The sequence below is a fragment of the Haemorhous mexicanus genome, chromosome Z, assembly GCF_027477595.1.
Source record: "Haemorhous mexicanus isolate bHaeMex1 chromosome Z, bHaeMex1.pri, whole genome shotgun sequence".
NCBI lineage: Eukaryota > Metazoa > Chordata > Aves > Passeriformes > Fringillidae > Haemorhous > Haemorhous mexicanus.
In genome coordinates, this window is record NC_082381.1 from 55,056,920 (window position 1) to 55,077,219 (window position 20,300).

Here is a 20,300-nt window from a genome sequence, read left to right on the forward strand (position 1 = left end):
AGATAGGGAAGAAATCAGCCCAATAACCGATAGTACTAGATTGAGGGCTGTCAATAAGATAACAAAATAATTTATACCCTGTGGTAGTAAATCCATATACTTTACTAACTTGTTTAACACCTGAGCTAACCTGATTTACTGTTTTAGATCTGAAAAATGCCTTCCCTATCCACAAAGCCAGCCAGAAAATTTTTGCATTCAAATGAGGAAGCCCTGAAAGCAGTGCAAAACCCAGCTCACATAGTCCATGTGCCTCAAAGCTTCAAAATTCCCCCAGTCTGTTTGGGGGCAACTTGCAAGAGATCTAGAGTCCTGGGAAGCTCCACAGGAAGAAGGAAGGCTGTTGCAGTATGTAGATGACCTTCTAGTAGCCACTCAGACGAGAGAAGCATGCGTGGCCTGGACGGTAAGCCTTTTGAATTTCCTAGGACTCCAAGGATACGGAGTATCAAAGAAAAAACACAGGTAGTGAAACAGAAAGTAATCTACCTGGGGTATGAGGTGAGTGCTTTGCAACAGACTCTAGGGCAGGCTCGTAAGGAAGCCATATGCCAAACCCCAAAACCCCAGACAAAGAAGAACTCCGAACCTTCTTGGGTATGGCAGGGTGGTGCCGGCTGTGGGTTTATAATTATGGACTGCTCGTCAAACCCCTCTATGCTCTTATTGCCAATGGAAACAGAGATCTCCTGTGGACGAAAGAAGCCACACGGGCCTTTCACCAGCTGAAGGGTGCCCTCATGTCAGCTCCAGCCCTGGGACTTCCGGATGTAAGTAAACCATTCTTTCTATTTTCCCATGAAAAACAGGGAATTGCCTTGGGAATACTGGCCCAGGACTTGGGTCCATACCAGAGGGCAGTAGCTTACTTCTCCAAGCAACTAGATGCAACAGCCAAAGGATGGCCAGGTTGCCTCAGAGCTGTAGCAGCAGTCATGCTGAATATTCAGGAGGCACGCAAGTTTACCCTGAGACAAAGAATGACTGTGCTAGTGTCCCATACAGTGTCCACAGTACTGGAAGTAAAGGGTGGCCATTGGCTTTCACCACAGAGGTTCCTGAAATACCAGGCCATCATGGTAGAGCAAGATGAGGTAGAAATAGTGGTGACTAAGATTGTCAACCCAGCTTCCTTTCTCAGTGGAAATCAAGGGGAAGCAGTGCACCACGATTGCCTGGAGACCTTTGAAGCTACCTACTCCAGCCACCCAGACTTAAAGGACACTCCTTTGGATGATGCAAAGACCTGGGTCACTGACGGGAGTAGCTACATTGCCAATGGAAAGTGACATGCTGGGTACGCAGTGGCCACCTGCAGAGAGGTAATAGAATCCGCACCCTTACCAACAGGCACCTCTGCACAGAAGGCCGAGATAATTGCCCTGACCCGTGCCTTAGAAATGGCAAAAGGAAAGAGGATAAACATCTACACAGACTCGAGGTGTGCATTCGGGGTCGTGCGTGCACATGGAGCCATCTGGAAAGAGAGGGGACTTCTGACCTCACAGGGAAAGAACATCAAACATGCACAAGAGATAATCCGGCTGCTGGAAGCAGTTCAGCTGCCTGAAAAGGTAGCAATTATGCATATCAAGGCACACCAAAGAGTGAGCTCAGAATTGAAAGAAGGAAATGAGCTGGTGGAGAGAGAGGCAAAGGAAGCAGCAAAAGGTGAGGTAACTATTGAAGGGAGCCCTAATTCCAGATGTACAAATTTCCCTTGAAGGTAAGCCAGAATACAATAAGAGAGATAGAAAGTTAATTGAAGATCAAAAAGGGACATATAACCAAGAAGGGTGGGCTACCATTGAAAAGAAGCTGGTAATCCCTTGCCATTTATTGTGGTCACTAGTAAGGGAAGAGCACCAGAAAGCACACTGGGGAATAGATGCCCTATACACCTACTTGATTGAAAGAATAGTTGCTAAAAATTTATATGCCACTATTACTCAGGTGACCCGACAGTGTGATCTTTGCCTCCAGACTAACCCCAAAAATGCTTCCAAGCCGAAACCCAGTCAGATTGGGAGAAGCCATTTGCCTGGACAGCAGTGGCAAATTGACTTTTCAGAACTCCCAAGGAAAGGGGGGGTATGAGTATTTATTGGTATTGACAGATACATTTTCAGGGTGGCCAGAAGCATTCCCCACCAGAACTGTCAAAGCTCGAGAGGCGACCAGGGTGTTATTACGAGAAATAATACCTCGCTTCTGAGTTCCAGCCACAATATCCTCAGACAGAGGATTGCATTTCATTTCCAAAATGAAACAGCTCAGAGAAATTGAGAAACACGTGGCTGGAGCTCGGAGCAGGGAGCTAGATAGGCCAGTACATAACATACAGCCTGGAGATTATGTATATGTTAAGTGTCTTACAGAGAAAACTTTGGAACCACTGTGGGAGGGACTGTTGCAGGTGCTTCTCACCACCTTCACCGTAATCAAGATCAAGGAGCAGAATGCCTGGATCCACCACTCTCGAGTGAAGAAGGCCCCAGAAGCCCCCCCTTGGAGAGTGACATCAAGAGACAATGAACTGAGACTAAAGTTTACACGGGCAAAAATGAGTATATTGCAGTCGGGAGTGGTTCATACTTGCAGAATTGTTTTGTATGTATTTATAACTGATCTTGCTAATTTGGAATTGGAGAATACTACAGTGAGTAGCTATGTTAACATCCCTATCAAATGTACATGGCAAAGCATTGAGAGACACCTACTGTCATAGGGGTCTGCATTAAGTAAAAGAATTTACTTATTTTCTAGGAAAGGGAGGAATGAGACAAAGTAGAAATTTTCCAGGTTCCAGGGTAGAAATCCATTTTGATTTAGGTTAAATGTACATCTTTTAGTTAAGCCTTGGAATCTTAGCTGTTTAGTCTGAACTCAGAAAAATTGCTTCAGTGAAGGGCAGAGATAAGAGGGGGAGACAGGTCAACTTGGCCTAGGAATTCTTTCTGATAACAAAAGAAGTAGCGCTAAGAAATCTGTAAAATGAATATGTATGAACCTATTGTGAAATTGTATGCATATGTATTTGGGGAGAAAGATAAAAAGGAGACCTGAAGATCCCAGAAGCACGCATGCCTTTTAAGGGGAGCATGCGTCCAGCGTCCAGCGCTGCAAAAAACATATCGGCTTTACAACTTTTACAAAGTTGTGGAGTTTTTGATTTTCTCCGCAAAACAGTAGAAAATTGTTACCCTAAAAAATCAGATTATATTGACCCTGAATATGCAGATTCAGATTCCCTAAGAACAGTAAAAGCAGGTTATAATAATCAGCCTAAAAAGTCATCCTTTGCATCATAAAAATAAGTTGCTTCCATGTGGAAAGGTTTTAATGAAAAACAGGATTAAGTTGTGCTACAGAAACACAATGGTTTGCATTTTGATCCTATGCAGAGAAGACAGTGGCTTTCTTCTGTTTACCTTAGCCTGGGGATTAAGGTAATATTGTAGACTCAATGCTTGAAATCAGTGCTTGAAAATCATGAATCCCCTGAACCAGCATATTCCTATAGAGCTGAGGGGCTGGTTATGAGTACACAGGTCAATCTAGAGGCCATTTGACCTGCTCCTTCGGAGACTCACAGGAATTGACAAGTAAGGAGGATAAGATGTCACATCTTCTCCAAGTGACATTTTGGGGGGAGGTCTGGACAGGAAAGGTGGCGAAATGCAAAAGAAAGCACAAAGTTGAACAGGCTGTCTGGCATCATCTTTTTTCCCTGAAAGCATTTCCAAACGTCATTTTTCACCTGATAAAATTGCAAAGCTAACTCCCCTGCCAGGTGTGTATCTGTTTGGTGGACCCTTGTGGCACAATGGGTGCCTTTCCCAGTACAGCTCTTCTCATCCTAAAGCAGCCAGGAGCTTTGGGCTGAGTCGCTCTGTTAGATGATGCCAGCAAGTCAGCTCTGATGAGGTAGGACCTGCTTGCAAGCCAGGGTCTCTGCTGAGTTTGTAAAATCTGATGGGTATGAGAGGTGTGAACATGGCATGGCTGCTGCTTCCTCTTTTGCCCAGCTTGAGAGTACAGACAAAAACACTGACATTTTTCCCTATTACTTGCTTGCAGTGAAGAAGACTTTGCTTCCCCTGCTGCCTCCACACAGCCTTCCTTTCCTCCCTAGCAGTCATGATCACACAACTCAAACATCATACAGCGCTGTGCAAATAACCTCCACTGGCTAATGAGAAGTAAGAGTGGCCAGTGCAGAACCACATCAGCCCCGTGGCCTCCAGGCAGCCCAGGGTTTACTTTAACTGAGGTGAATAGCACGGGAGTGTGTGTTTACAGCTAAGCACACATTTCAGAGATGTGAAATGTTTACCAGTGCTTAAAATAGCATAATCCACTGGCCAATGCAGGCTTGAATTCACAGAGCCAAAGAACCTAATAACAAAGGAAGGGGCACATAATGTTAACAGGAACATTGAAAATTAATTTTAAGACACATGCTTTCTTTTCTTAAAAACACATTTACATATTGGTTTCATAGCAAGGATTTGGAAACAAAGCTGTGCATAAAAGGAACAGATGTTTTAGCCTGGTGATGTTTCCTGTTTGAAGAGAATGAAAGTCTTTCCATATCACGTGAAGCATTTCAGGATTGCCATTAACTTTCTACATAAAGTACCTCCTTGCAAAGATCCCTGACACAAGCACCATGCCCAGATAGAATGTGTTTTCCCTACCTCATGATGGAGGGAAACCAAATGCAGTTAAAAACGGTTTAGATTTTTAAAAACCTGTGAGACTTGGTCTTAGCATCATAAGTGGAACAGTCATAAAGCTTGTTTTAAGAGATGGCAACAGTGATACAAATAGTTTTTGGATGCTGGGTAAGTAGTTTCTAGACAGAAGTTAGTCTGCAAGAGAATAGTTGGAGTGGAGAAGTTAATTTTCCACAAATAAAAAGGTAGGGTTTTTTTCCATGACTTGCCCTCTTGTTCCCACATCCAGTTAATATGTGTTTCAACAGTGTCATTTGGTATTTCCTTTCCTCTTAATGTCTTTGCAGCATACAAAAGTGTTAAGTGTTTTAAGCATAAAAGCCTTTGTCAAAATCTGTGTCCCTAGAAGTGTCCTCATCTCTATCTAGTCTAATAAAAGCTCTTACCTGTTACTTTCTTGTATTCATCACACTAAAAAAACACCACTGCAAATCACACAGCTAAAGAGACCTCACGTGTGTCTTCAAATGAAAGTTGTATGGAGGAAAAACTTTTGAATTTAGAGAAGGGTTGTTTGTACTAAGGCCTAGCATTAGGTTCTGATTGGCCAGATCAACCACAAGCTACTGGCAGAATTGTATTCTACGTTTCCCAAAGGAGAACTTTAATATCTGTGCAATAATTGTTTAATGAGCCCTGTACCTTGGCTCCATCCCTGTAGTGCATTGCTACTCAAATGCGTGGATCAATAAGAGCATTATAGTTCAGCTAAGAACACCTTTGAAATGGATTCTCCATTCATTGCCCCTCATTCCTCACCATGGAGTAGGCACCAACATCATTCCCTTAGGAGGACAACGTCACTCCTGTCACATGCCACGCCCCAGGAGATATTTTTTTCAGCAGCAAACGAGCACTGACTCTATAGAGCCACACTGCTGCCAAAGGAAAGCCCTCAAAATGCTTCAGTGGTGGGCAGGACCTCCCCAGCACCAGTCAAATGCAGCTGCCCTGGCTGCCCCTGCCTCCTACCAGGCTGTGCCGGAGTGGTCACCACCATGGAGCTGAAGTGGAATCCAGCCTGCAAGCCCTTGCTGGTGGCTTGGTGTATTTGGATTGCATGGCCTGGGGTTTTGGTAGCAGAAGGGGCTATATGGGTGGCTTCTGTGAGAAGCTGCCAGAAGCTTTCCCCATGTCCGGCAGAGCCAGTCCCTGGTGGCCCCAAAGATGGGTGCACTGCTGGCCAAGGCTGGGCCAATTAGAAATGGTGGTAATGCCTCAGTGATAACAGATTCAAGAAGAAATCAAACCAAAAGTTGTTGTGCAGTTGTAGCTGTGGCCAGAGAAGAGTGGAGTGGAAACATGTGAGAAGAACAACTCTGCAGACACCAAGTGAAGAAGAAGGGGCAGGAGGTGCTCCAGGCACCGGAGCCCACATTCCTCTGCAGACCATGGTGCAGCCCATGGTGAAGCAGCTGTGCCCATGCAGGGCCACAGGGATGCAGAGATCCACCTGCAGCCCATAGAGGAGCCCACACTGGAGCAGGCAGGTACCCTGGAGGAGGCTGTGATCCTGTGGGACGCCTGTGGAGAGAGGGCCCCTGCTGCCAGGCTGGAGCAGCCTGTCCTTGGAGGACTGCTCCCATGGAAGAGTGACCCACACTGCAGCAGATTCGGGAGGACTCCTGCCTGTGGGATGGACTCACATTGCAGCAGTTCAGAGGGAGCTGCTGCTGATGAGATGGAGTCACACTGGAGAAGCTCTCCGTGAACTGTTTCCCATGGGAGGGACCCTGTGGTGCAGCAGGGGAAGGACTCCTCTCCCTGAGCAGCACCCATTCCCTGGCTCCTTGTGCCAGCTGGGTAGGAGGTAGAGCTCGCAAGGAGGGAGGGGTGGAGGGTAGGTGATTTTTTTAAGGACTTATTTTGCTTCTCTTTATCCTGCACTGATTTGTTAGCAGTAAGTTCACTTCATATCTCTAAGTTGTGCCTGTTTGGCCCATGATGGTGTTTGATGGGGAATCTCTCCCAGTCCTTATCTCAACCCATAAACCGTTTGCTAAATTTTCTCTCCTCTGTCCAGCTGCAAAGGGGAGTGAGGAAGCAGTTCATGGGCCTTTCAACAGTGGAATGTTTGATTGCTTGACCCTCTATTTAACACTGATATATTATTTCCTCCTGAGAAAGAAAGGAATTCTTTAGCCTAGAAAAAGATGATTCTGGAGCAGTGAAAGTAAGCTGCCATAGGGCAGGAAAGCCAGTCGTAACTGTGTGACCCTTGTGCTCAGGTCTCAGGTGGGAGACATAACCATGGAACACACGGTGTCCCACTGTGCCTGCCAGGAAATCATTGACTAGCCAGGGAGGCATTTCATGCCTCTCCAGGACACCACAGGCATGGTCCTGCCAGGAGCTCAGTGCCACTTGCAACAGGGATGGGACCCAGTAAGGGACATTTTATCCTCCAGCATTTTGGACCTACACACAACATCCTATTAGATCTCCAGTGTGCTCTTCACTTAGAGCCTCAGATTTCAAATCTCACTGCAGGGTGGGGTGTGCTTTCAACATGAATGCCTGTGGTGAAACTTACTTATTGGCAGAAGGGAGTTTATAAACAAGTTAGGGTATTCTTCATCTGACTTATGCTGAGATATCCAAGACACCTCGGGCAGAAGTAAACTAGGATGAACATATATTTTCACTCTACAAGTAGTGTCCAAATTTCACAGGGGCATGAAAACCCACGCATTTCTATATAATAAGTGAAAAATTCTTTCCTCTATCTGAAATAATTTAAAGGATGGGTGTGCTCCCGTCTTTCCTTATCATTTGATGGAGTTGATAGCATTGCTGTAGTGCTGATGATTTAAGCATAAAAAAAGCATAATAATTTTACATTTCTTCTGTCCAGTAATCTTTCAAAACATTGCCCTTGGTTAAGAAATAAGTTGGTGGGATTTACAGACTAGCTTATTGGTATAATAGCAAGAAACCAATTTAGATTAGATTAGGCTAGGTTAGGTTAGGGTAAGGTAGGTTATGCTGTGCTAGGCTGGGCTGGGCTGGGCTGGGCTGAGTGAGGGTCAGGGCAAATGCATTGCAAATATTTGGGCATAAAATCTTCTTTCTCGGGAAGTGCAGTGCTGTTCCTGCTTGGGGCTACACACGGTGACGTCGTGGGGTGGGGTAAGAGGAAAGAGGAGGGGTGATCTAACAAACAGCTGTTGCAGCTGCAGAGAGGAAAAAGGAGAAAGCTCAGGAGCAGCAGGAGATATCCGAACCCTGCAACAGGTAATACTTCTTGAGTGCAGGTGACATAGACTGCTCAAATGTAAAAAGGAGAGGGGGAAAAGCAGTGGTGGGCATGTGGGAGAAAAGTGCAACAGCTGTACTCAGCAGCTCTCTTCTTCCTGAACTACAGGGCTTGCAGCTTGTCAGGGGTAGGAAGGGGAAGACACACAAGTTCAGACCAACATGACTTAATGTGACTTAGAAGGAAACTATGTCAGCAGAGGGAATTTTCTAGCAGATCTTGCCTGCTGAGGAGAGAAAAAAAAAAAAAAAAGGAACATTGCTCTCTGGTTTCAGTGTGGGGGCTGGTTCCTCATGTGTGGCCAGCCAGCCCAGGCACATGGGAAGATCAGCAGAGCACAGAAGTCCTGAGGGGCAGGAAAGTGCTCTGTGCACGTGGGCCTGGGTGGGATCCTCCATGTGGGACAACCCTGAGAGCAACCTGAGGGTGGCCTTTGTCCTGTGCCCCTGCAAGGGGCACATCCATGGGGCAAGGGCTGGCCTGATCTGGGTGCCTCTGCTGTGCTGTCACCTTAGCTCCTGGGGGAGCATGGTCCTGAGCACCCCTCAGACACTGAGGGCACCTACCTCCGTGCTTGCCTTGGATGATAGTTGCCAAAGAGACACACTGAAGACCTTCTTGATAAAAATAATAAAATGCAACAGTTACACTTTGTGAAATTTCTGCCCAAGGAAATACATCAGGCTTTGCAACTGAAATGATAAAATCTTTGCTGTGTGTGCTAATTCTGACATTTCTTACATGTCATCTAGTTTTCCGGGTTTTGAGCCCACAGAGAAAGCAGATAAATTTTCAGCTAAGCAAGGGTGATATTATTTATGATAAGTGCATCCGTAGCATTTCAAAGTATTTGGCATAAAATCAGATATTGTAAATAAGGTGAAACTGACAATTAAAACAGCAGACAGTAAGTGCAGCCTTCTGGGTCTGTGTCTCCTGCAAGAGCTATGTTTGTTTCTTTCTCCTGGCATCAGTGCAGGCAGAGTACTGAAATGTGCTGTGACTACCCTCCCTCCCCACAATGCCTTCAAGTGAAAGAAACTTGAGTGCCTTAAACCAAATCACACTACGAGGGAGACATGTGGCAGCAGGTCAGGCACCAGGGTGGCAAAGGGAGGTTTGGAAGACTAGCCAGCAAGTCTGAGGCAGGCTCAGGGGCTGAACCCCAACCTGTGATGGATAGTCTGTGTTTTGTCTGCAACAGTGCTGCAGAAGTAGTTCTGGGGGTGAAATGTGGACTCATCCCTGCTGTGAGCCAGTAGGAGCACGGGATCTAAATAAAGACCATCTCTTCTGCCCTTCACATTTCACACAGAAGCAGATGCGTGAATTTTGTGTTGTGATACAGAGCTATTGGGACAGGGAAATAGGTTATCTTCATCCCGCTTTTGTTTCTGTAGGTAAAGAGGTCAGCCTTTGGATGAGAAGGACCTTGGTGAGAAGTTACATTTCAGCTTCCTTTTATCACACTGAAATCACCTTTATGACACTGAAATCACCTTTATCACACTGAAATCATCTTTCAGTCTCTTCAGATTTCTTCGCTTCTGTGAAAAGCCTTTGTTTGGTCTTGGGTATCCCCTTTTGTGCTGGGATTATCAAAGTAGGCTGGAAAAGTGTGATGCAGTCTCAGATCAGGGCTGGTTCTTCGCAGTGAGAGTTTCAGTGGGGGAGGGAGCTGTGCCACCCGCAGCTCCGGGACCAGGGTCTGTCTGCCATGGAACACCCGCATGCTGCCAGCACCACATCCCTACACTCCTTGGGGAATATGGGGCCCTCCATTAGTGTCAACAGTCTGCACACATTTCAGCAGTCACTGGTATATTTTAAAGATTATGTGTTCTCATGTGCAACAGCTGCCACACTGCCAAAACACCAATGTGAGGCTGTTTTTACAAATATTACTCCCTGTTTAGTCAAGATTAAGTACCTTAAGAACTACAAAAACAACAGTTTTCTAGCCAGCCAATGCAGGAAGAGTTTGGAAAATACAATCAAATCACTGAAAAACAGGCTCTGAGGATGACAGACAGATGTAGCAAACTAAACTTCAGAGGAGAGAAGTATGCTCAGCTTGCATCCAGCACGGTGCCCACACAGCAGTATCAGACCAAAGGAGTGGTGGAGCTGCTGACTGGAAAGCCTCAAGATTTTCATGTCTGTTCCTGTAACTTCCATGCAGCAATACCTATCCATCCAGTAACAAGGCTGTTTCTTAACACAGAACAATGTTCTTAATTTTTTGCATTTTTATAATATGTAGTTTCCCAACTTCTTCTTACCACAAGATGGAACAAAGCGTCATTCAGTAATAAAACAGATGGAATTTGGTTAAAATATTAATTGATCTCACTGGACTTTAGTTCAATTCAGCTGCATCCTATTTTTCCCCAAAAGAAAGGCATATATGGAATAAATTCCTTTGTTTTGGGTCCTTATATGTCTTATTTTTACAGTATCAAAGGACAATGATGTCTTTTGGGAAATATTTTATTCCCACAAATCTTTTTGTGCTTATAGAAGTGATGATGTGAATAGCTATCACCCTACATAACTGGAAGAGAGGAAGACAAGCACTTTTATAGTGAGGTTTGGAAGATTTACCTACAATAAAAATTTAGAAGATCAGTTTATCTAGATCAATTTAAATAAGTCTGTAAGTATTGTTACTTATGGTCCAATGCTAGGAATGAAGAATAGGCATTCATCAAATTTATATATTTTTGGACAGAGAAATTTATTCCATTTGTTAATGTACAGATACAAATGAAATGAAGTTTTTTGACAGAGGCACACCACAAGAACACAAGGATCAAGGCACTACTTGATGAGAATACTACTTACTAGGACAGGAAATGTATAGGTCCACACAGAAGATAAATTCTAGTACAAAATTAACAAGTTAATTTCCTAAAAAGTAATCTTACAGCTGGAGGACAGGTAAACCTCTCTTTTCAGAATAGACCAGAAGAAAATACATTTGTGGGAAATTAGGTATATCCAGAGCTTATGGGGTTTTGCAAAAAGCCAGACTGTCCATGAAAATTAGGTGAGAATAGCTGCAAAAGTTAGTCTTCTTCCACAGGAGAGATTTTGTTTATTAAATGCAACTTGAATCCAGAAGTTAATAGATTGTCTTTGTTCAGATACTTCTTCCTCTGAAGGCACAAATTTCCCTTTATGGCCACAGATCACCCTAATGATTGGTGGGAACTCTGAAAATTTTTCTGAGCATATCCTAAGTATAGCACGAAAGGGAGCCTTTAATCCATTAGACAGAGTTCTGTTCTGGGACCTCTGCTGTTCTGGGACCTCTGAGAGACACACACCCTGTTTGGTGTATATTTCACAGAATCAAAGAATGTTTTGGGTTGGAAGGGACATGGAGAATTGATAAGTTCCATTCAGCTTCCTCTAGTTCCAACACCCTTGCTGTGGGCAGGGACACCTTCCACTAGTCCAGGTTGCTCAGACCACCATCCTTCTTTTGGCCTTGAACACTTCCAGGAATTGGGCATCCACAGCTTCTCTGGGAACCTGTGCCAGTGTCTCACCACCTTCACAGTAAAGACTCTTTCCTTAATATCTAGTCTTACCCTGCCCTCTTTCAGTCTAAAGCCATTCTCCCTTGTCCTGTCACTACCTGCTCTTGTAAAAAGTCTCCACCGTGGAAAGTTTGCTTCAGGTACTGGAGGGCCACAATTAGGTCATCCTGAAACCTTCTCCAGGCTGAAGTCCCAATTCTCTCAGCCTTTCCTCGCAGGAGAAGTTCTCCATCCCTCTGATCATCTTGCTTTCTTGTGCTCTGACCCTCCTCTGGACTCTCTCCATCAGTTCCATGTCCTTCCTGTGCTGGGACCCCAGAGCTGGATGCAGGGTTCCAGGTGGGCTCTCAGCAGAGCAGAGCAGAGGGGCAGAATACCCTCCCTGGCCCTGCTGCCCATGCTGCTTTGGATGCAGCCCAGGACACGTTTGGCTTTCTGAGATGTGAGTGCCCATGGCTGGGTCATGTCCAGCCTCCCATCCCCCAGCACCCCCAAGTCCTTCTCACAGGGCTGCTCACAATTTCAGCTCTTTTCCTTTGATTTATTGTCATGTCCAAAGAGGGTGCAATTTCTTGCAATGTTATTTTAAGTCACATAGTTTATTATTTTCACTTTCCACAGCTTTACCATGAACATGTACTTGTTTGTGTATGACTTAATGCAATTCTGTGGACATTCTTGGATATTTACAAATATGATCATCAGGTTCATGACATTTGGAAAAGGTAAGGCTCCTTCTCTGTTTTCATTGGACATTTTAAGTGGCAGTGACAGGCAGACAGAAATATCAAATTAGAGATAAAGTTAAGATTCTGAACATGTGTATGTCCAGTACCAGGGACTGTAATTCAATCAGAAAGGCACTCGATTAGAAAGACTGAACAAATTACTCGTGCCTGTCTTCTACCCTTGTCACACTGGCAATGAAGCTCTTGTTTTGCTAATGAACTTTCATATTCAGTGGCATGCTAGTAACATTTTAATTAGACATAAACCTTAAATGACTCGGTCCAGTCATTATGGCAAATATTAATCTTACTGAAGCCACTGGGAGAGAATATCTTTGTGGTTGTTACACATTACTGTCTATCTCCAAAAACATTACAATGTATTTCTCTTTCTGTTGCCTGGGGTTAAGACACAAAAATAGAAAACTAGTGACTGGAAATTTAAAATTACTTATAATGGTGGAGAGTTGTAGGCATATAAAATGCCTACTTTCTGGACTACTTGTTTTCAGCAGTGCAGATACAGTCAGGAACTCAACATTTTTTAGTGTTTACAAATTCCTTATGCATTTCCTCAACATTTTCTCCTATTTAGAAATACCCTAAAGCAGTATCTCTAAACCAACACATCCTGCACAGTGTTTGCTCATGCTTTGAGTGTAGGGAATTTAATTATTTTCTCAGCTTCCGGCCTCTGTGTCAGAGCCACACACACACGGAGCGGGTTGCCTCCTCCACTGCCTGAAGCTTTTCTTCTGCTACCCAGAAGTTTGGTACTGTGTGAACTTTATTTCTTGTCATCTCCAGTGATGGCAGCATAAAAGCAAACCCAGTAGTTGCGCCAGACCTTAACTGTAGAACCATCCTCTAATCTTCCTCTTACTTTTGCCTTTAGATTCACTGGCTGACACATTTCACTCCATAGGACTTGTAATGCGCCTTTGCCAGTTGTTATCTGTATTGGAGATCCTGCACATCCTCATTGGCATCGACAAAAGCCGTCTCCTCCCCAGGTTTTTGCAGGTAAGTTCGTTCTCAAGGCTTTCCTTCCATGACCAACATACATCAGCCATGGCTGCCTCTGGGGACAAGCCCAGGCTCAACTACCCTGAATGTTGCACCTGCACCCTTCCTCAGGCAGCCTGGTTTCCTGGTAGTTTCCTAACTGCAGGAATTGCTTCCTCAGAACTGGGCTGGTTGGGAAAGAAATCTCCTGTCAATTTTTTTTCTTTTTGAGTGAAACTGAATAGTGAGTACCCATGCTTGGTCCCCAGCATGGACCCAGAAAATGTCCAGATGAGTGGCTACCAGCAGACGTGGGTCAGTGGCCAATTGCAGTATTCAAATTAAACTCCAGGGGGGCTTGGTCCTTCTAAATTTCTCCCTACATAACCTCCCAGCATCCCTATAGTCCCCCCAAATTATCTTCCCCTCCTTCCAGATGTGATGCACTCTCTTCTTTTTCCCTGACTTCCAGTAGCCACACTGGTCTTTTTCCCTAGTAGTTTGTCATATGTTCAGCTGAAGGCAGAAAACCAGCCAAAACATCACATGCTTTGGCAGAAAGAAAGATGATACTCTGATGATTTCCTTGCCACGCTATTTTTTATTTTTCCTTTTGGGTGCTAATATCAGGCTTTGTTATTTTTTTCTTAATGCACTGGAAAAAGGAAAATGATTACTTGAATTTACCTTCAAACCTTTTCAATCCTTGGTATTTGAGTAACGGTGAAACTCGTATTTCTCTCAGCAGTCAAAAGGCAGAAGACCAAAGGTAGTTAGTTATGTTTTTAGTTTTCTGGATAGCCCATTTTTGTCAAATGACATATTCATGGGTGAAGATGTTCCTCTTTTCAAGTCTTCATTAACTGTCTAAATAACTAATTAACTAATTGACTAATACAGATCTCTGTTCTTTACACTGCTCCCTAAGTATGGCAGCAAATCCATCAAAATATAAAGAATGGCTTTTCCTTGCCTAAATCCACAGGCTTTGATGCTAATCTAGGGGAGAAAGAAGACTCCTATCTAGTATGACCTGTAACAAATCTCACATGTCTTGGAAAGAAGAGCACCCTGCTCTTAGTCATTAAAGCAAGGCTTGTCCTGACAGAGTTTACACATTCCCCAGCCCTGACATAGTCTGTTTTTTCCTAGCCAGACTTACACTAGGCAGAGATCAGCAAGGCCGGCACAAACACTGTTCTCTTTTTCCACAAATGACATTGGTATGAAATGGATATTCTGAGCAAGAAAACTGTGACCTTTCTTGGGCAGTGCAGTTTGTGCAGTGCTTTCCTGGAAAACATGGAGAGGCAGCTCAGGGAACCATATGGCACTGTGACTCTCAGTGTTCACCTCATACCAAATACAGTTTTGGATCGTTGGTTCTTTCCTCAGCTGCACTCTCACCATGAGCAACTCTCTTCCCCTGATGTTAGCAGCAGCCTCATGCTGTCCAAACAAGATATATAAGCTCTCTGGTGGAGACTCTGCTGTCCCGTAGATTACCCACTTTTGCTGAGAGTGTAGGTTCAGCAGCTGTGTGCCACCACTACTCCCACGTGCCTTGTCACACTTTCTTGAGTGCCTCTTAGGAAGGAAAAAAAAAGGTATATTTTCCACAATGAACTAGGGAAGGACAGTTGGTTAAGAGACGTTTACCTTGCTACTGCTTACTAGACTCTTGCACAGTCAGGGCACTGATAAAGGTGCAAGAATTTGAGAGGGGCTGCCTGGTTCTGTGCTCCCATCACCTATTCCAACTCAGAGCTTGAAACATACCCCGGTATGCATCCCTCATTAACAGGCATATGCATGTGAAGTTCACTTGGGGTGATCACTAGGATGGGAGAACAGCTGGCTCAGGCAATGTCAGGGAAGCACATGGGTGGAGGTATAAATTAACATTGAATAACATTGAATAAAACAAGCTGTGAAAGGGCCTCGTGGTGACAGGTTGTTCTGCAGGCATGGCAGTAAATGCAAGATGTGAATGAATCTTTGAGTGAAAGATTTCTGCCTATTGCATCTGCTGTGGTTTAGTAGCATTTAAGAAAAGCACTTTGAGATACATGATACAGATAGTGGAAAAACAAACTCAGAGTCTTCTGGAAAAACTCATTGAGGGACAAAGTCTCAGGCCACCAGGCACCTGAAAAGAGCAAGGTAGGTCAAGGCTAACTCACCATGAAAGAAAGATGAGTCCTGTGTGATGGATGTGCTGGGGTAAGGTGAGGCAGGGGATGGTCACAAAGCTGGTGCTAAGGGACGTCTCTCAGGCCATACGCCTTAAATACTTGGAGGAGGGCAGGAGTCATATGTCATTGTTACCACCAAAACAGAAGGTAATGAAATGTGTTAGTCTGGCTAGGGAGTAAAGGCTGAAAGGACTTGTACCATAGCAAGGAGAGAGGAAAGGTCTAAGAAAAGGCTGGTGCTTTTGTGAAACAAAGAGTAGTTCTTCATCCCGTGCAAACAGATTGGATTTACCAAACCAAAAGCAATGTGCTATAGTTTTGTGATAAAAACATTATTTTTAAACTTTAAATATTTAGTAGCACTTTTCTCACTTTTTTTTTTGTTTTTTTTAAGCATTTCAGGTACTGAGTATGAAATTGCACAGTCATGGTTATTAGAAAATGGAAGTGAATGTGCTATTTTCTCTAACCAAATTTGTTCTGTTTCACTTACTTGATTAAAAAACTCAGTCTGCCTTGCAGAAACTTGTATCACCCTACAGAACCTGCTGTATCCTATGAGAGATCAGTGTCAGAAAAGGAAGGAAATTCCAATTTGATTTTAAAGAAGGAATGAAAACTGAAAACGTTCTCTTTATGCTATGTGATATGTCAGCTCATGCTTCCTTTTTATGAATGCGAAAACATAGGACTTGTAGTTTCGTGTTTTATATTTTCTATTTAAAGCATGAGAATAGTTACAGAGAATATCACATCTGCATTCATGCTAGGACAGATGATCCATACAGGAAATGATCCACGGCTGAGCAGCAGGACATGCATTTTATCTACATGTGTATATGTGTGTGTATTTATAAATGTACATGATTCCATGTATATATGCATACAGATACGTGTGTACAAACATCAGCACAATATCAAAACATACTACTCTTCTCCAAGAAGCACCCTGCCTCTTCACTTGCAGAAAATGTCCCCAGCCTTTGACTAACCTCTGCATTTACCTTTGATCTGCATGGGTTACCTAAAGCCAGGAGTGCTATGAAAGGAAAGAGAATTAAGGCAAGCAGGCAGGTGACCTGCTGACCTATGCAGAGAAAGAGGTAGGATGCCCCTGTCTGTCCTCACGGGGATATCAAAATTGTCCTGAGCAGCCAGCTCTGTGTCCTGCCCCACAGATGTGCTTCAGACCAAGGCCACATCCTTCCAGTCTTAGTGTCTGGTGGCTGCTTTGTGCAGCCCATTGCTTGCCAGATGAGGCCACAGTCTAACGGGAACAAAATACCTCAAGATGACCAGTGTGTGCCATGTCCAATTTACTGTTCTTGCAGGTGCTTAACATGCTTTATAGTTTGATTACTGGGTTCCTTCATATGTAAGTAGCAAAGCTGTGTGACTCCATTGCTCCCCTTCCCCAATATGAATCTCTGATGGAGGAAATCTGCTGAACCCCAGGTAGGTGATTCTCACTGCCTCATGTTTCTGCTTGTATCCTGGGGAGAGAAGAGAATCCACAGCTTCTTCCACTTCCAGATTATAAGGCTGAATTGTGGGTCTCTGTAGTCATTCTGTCACTGGCCAGCACACATCCATTTGAAACTGGAGTTTCAAACTGTAGTTTGAAATGGTAAGTACCTTTCTACTGCTTGTCCTTTCTCTCAGGGAGTTGGGATGGGATCTCAATCATTTGCCCCATGCTGTTTTCGAGCACATTTCCTCCTGGCCATTTTTGGAAAAGTGAGTGGCCATTTGAAAAATCTTCCAGCTCTGACATCTAAGAACATGTCCATCTTTTCACTATCATGATGAAGGCTTTGGTCTCTAGCACAACTACCTGTGGCAATTCCCTGAAATGGCTCTTGTATTAAAAATAATGCAGAATTCTCTCTCCACATCTCAAGTCTGATTTTAGGGTCAGTGACAAAATGCCCACATCACCAATGCTGCATTCTTTACCACTCTACATCTAACAATTTTAACTCAGATCCTATTTTACCTATTCTCTCCAGCACACAGTCCACCCAGTGCTCACATGGCTTTTACCTTTGTTTTGATTTCCTTCTTGTGATGGTTGCCCTGCCATGTTTCTTGTATCTCTGTTCTATCTGGTTTCAGATTTGCATCAATACTTCCAGTTCCCCCGTGTTTTCTCCATGTACCTCAGCATCAGTGTACAAACACAGGCATATTATCTCTCACTTTCTGTTTCCTGACCGTCTATACAGAAGTCTGCCAACATCCGACCTTTTTAAAAATCAGTTCCTCAGTTAGGGACCTATGGGATCAGCAGCACAAGATGACAGTCATAGCAGGGTGAGAAACCGGAAAACCACTTTTAGCTGTTGTGGCCCCTCAGTGCTTTCCAAGGTGAGGAACCAGATCCCTGGGGGATAGACATGCTCTCTTTCTATATGAAAAATTGCTCTGACGTAATTTTGCTGAATAGTGAAGGCTGCTTTATCTGACAGATGTGGTTTGTGAAAAATGAGAGCTTGTGGCTCGCATGGTCTGTGCAGGACCCTGTAAATATTACGTAGCAAAACTACCACACAAACCTGCTGCGAGGCAAAATTATTTGTTTAAGGTGGGAGTCTGGGGAAACAAATGAAGAATGACAATGCTTAAAAAAACAACCTTGGTAATCCACTTTAATTTTGTAACTTGTAACTGACTTGACATCACAACTTGTGAAATCATTAAAACTAATGTACCTTATGGAAGACATGGCATTGGGTAAAAAATCTAACCTAATGAAGCTATATCAGTTCATACCAACTGCTTAGGTGCACGTTTTCTACTTCAACACTTTCAAATAGAGTGTAAATCAGAGCAAATTTTTACTGTTCTAGGAACAGCTTGACAACTCTTGGAGTACTGAGTAATTTACTTTACAAGGCAGGGCATGGATACTGTTAGAAAAGTTGTCAGGAAAGCTGCAAAAAGACACACTTTAAAAAAAAAGTTCTTGAGTTTTAATATTACCGAAATATTTATTTTAAGCTGGAGACACTGCCTGTTTAATCCACTTTATCTTTTCATTTGTGGGTTGGATAAAGTTCAACCACTAGAAGAATGCTAGGACATAAATACTATGGCAATCATTCACGTAAGTGACAAGCTTAAACCCACTTCCCGTAACCAAGAATAAGATGGAAAGAAAGATAAGAAATTCTACTTTTCCTCCTTCTTTCTGCAAATCTTACATGAAAGAGATTCCTTGGGACACAGATTTCCAAGATACGAGGAGCAAATTTGGGAGTGTAAGATTAGTTCTTTCTGGCATATGACCCCCCTCAAGAAGGGCCCTCTGTGTCCTACTGCCTCCCACATAGCCTATAAGCAAGGAAACTTATCCCTGCCAGCCCTCCAGGTACTCTGGTGCAGCAGGAGTAGTCCTTGCTTCCACAACCTCCCTGGGCTCACCCACAGGTTTCATTGGCTACAAACACAAGTCATCCCAGCTGGCAAGCCAGCTTCCACAAGTACCATAACAGGTCTTTGATGCTACAGCCAGCAGGGTCCAGTTCTCTCTGCTGAAGGACCTTGAACAAAAGCAGGCCATGAAACAAAATATTCACTGCTGATTTTGTGTAAAGAAAACTGTATCCATTTGTGGCCTCCTATTTTGCCAAAATGTAACAGAAATAACAGTGAAAGAAGGTGCTAACTGAATTCAAAGTTTTCTTTTCTTTTCAGATCACTGAGAGACTAATTATTTTATTTGTCGTGATCAACAGTCAGGAAGAAGTTCAAGGGAAATATGTCGTCTGTGTTTTATTTTTCCTTTGGAATTTATTAGATGTGGTCAGGTAAGGAGTCAACATCAAAACCGTGAGGGGAAAACGGGTTATTCTTGCCAGCTGAACTCTACCCTCATTGTGCAGCAGGCTCATTTAATTGTTTCAAAATTGGCAAAGCATATTGTCCATTTTTAAATAAAAGCTTGAACTTTTTAAGTTACCTAATGATTTTTACAAAGATCCACATGGTTAAGACGCAGAGTAATTTACAGATGTGAGATGGAGTAATGCATTAGCAGACTGCATTAACATTTGTAGTTCAAAGGCTTTGATGTTTTCAACAAAAATTTAGAAGCAATCACAACTACCTTCTGGAGAACAGCAATTCCTGAAGCCATCCTGGTTGCCATTACTGTCCTGTTGCTTTATTATTTTATTTTTTTTATCTGCTTTGATCCAAGATTGACAGCACAATAAGGCTGTACTAGCAGAACTTCTTGCAAAGGTAGAATGACTATTCTGGTTGATTGCCCTGTGCTTTCCAAAAAGCCAAGAGTTCCTACTCCTGCTGCAGGAGACTGAGAGTTTTGGTGTAGTAAGGCATATATCATACCACAAGAACAACACATACTTCTCATATGTGATGTAAGCCTCTATACACCTCATTTTGTAGACTTAGAGCATGTATGTACAGAATTAAGAAGCATCTTAAGAAGACACAGCTCTCCCAGCAACCCATGTATTGCAGCAAAACTTTTTTTCTTGATAAAATGCCTTTCTGCTAATTTAAATATATTGCTTAGAGCACTGACTGAAGAATATAGTTTTAGGCAGCAAAGGAAACTTATGTTATGACAGAGATCTGAAACAGGAAAGTGTCAGAGAGAATTAATAAAGTCAGCTTCAGAGTATTTCAAAATACATTTTAATAGGCTACTGCTTGTGTTAATAATTTGGATTATAGTTCCATCCCATTTCTTCTTGAAGTTTGTAAAACTAAAACAGTAGAACCTAATCTGAAATGAAAGGGTTCAGTGCAACTGAAGAAATGCCAACAGTATAAACAATATTGGCTGTGAAGTTTTGTCAGTG

The 20,300-nt window shown here is 43.3% G+C and overlaps 1 protein-coding gene across 6 annotated transcripts in view; it reads left to right on the forward strand.

Annotated features, from left to right (window-relative positions):
* The window catches only part of HACD4 (3-hydroxyacyl-CoA dehydratase 4), a 28,298-nt gene that overhangs the window by 2,500 nt on the left and 5,498 nt on the right, over window positions 1-20,300 (forward strand). Inside the window, exons 1-5 of one of the 6 annotated variants that reach the window (XM_059836852.1) lie at window positions 7,873-7,973; window positions 9,396-9,430; window positions 12,162-12,265; window positions 13,164-13,291; window positions 19,165-19,277. In XM_059836852.1, coding sequence (XP_059692835.1) covers window positions 12,169-12,265; window positions 13,164-13,291; window positions 19,165-19,277 — 338 coding nt within the window. In that variant the 5' untranslated portion in view covers window positions 7,873-7,973; window positions 9,396-9,430; window positions 12,162-12,168. Of the gene's footprint in view, window positions 1-7,844; window positions 7,974-9,395; window positions 9,431-12,161; window positions 12,266-13,163; window positions 13,292-19,164; window positions 19,278-20,300 lie in introns of those variants that run through there. The other 5 variants (XM_059836854.1, XM_059836850.1, XM_059836856.1 and 2 more) reach the window with 5 other exon arrangements.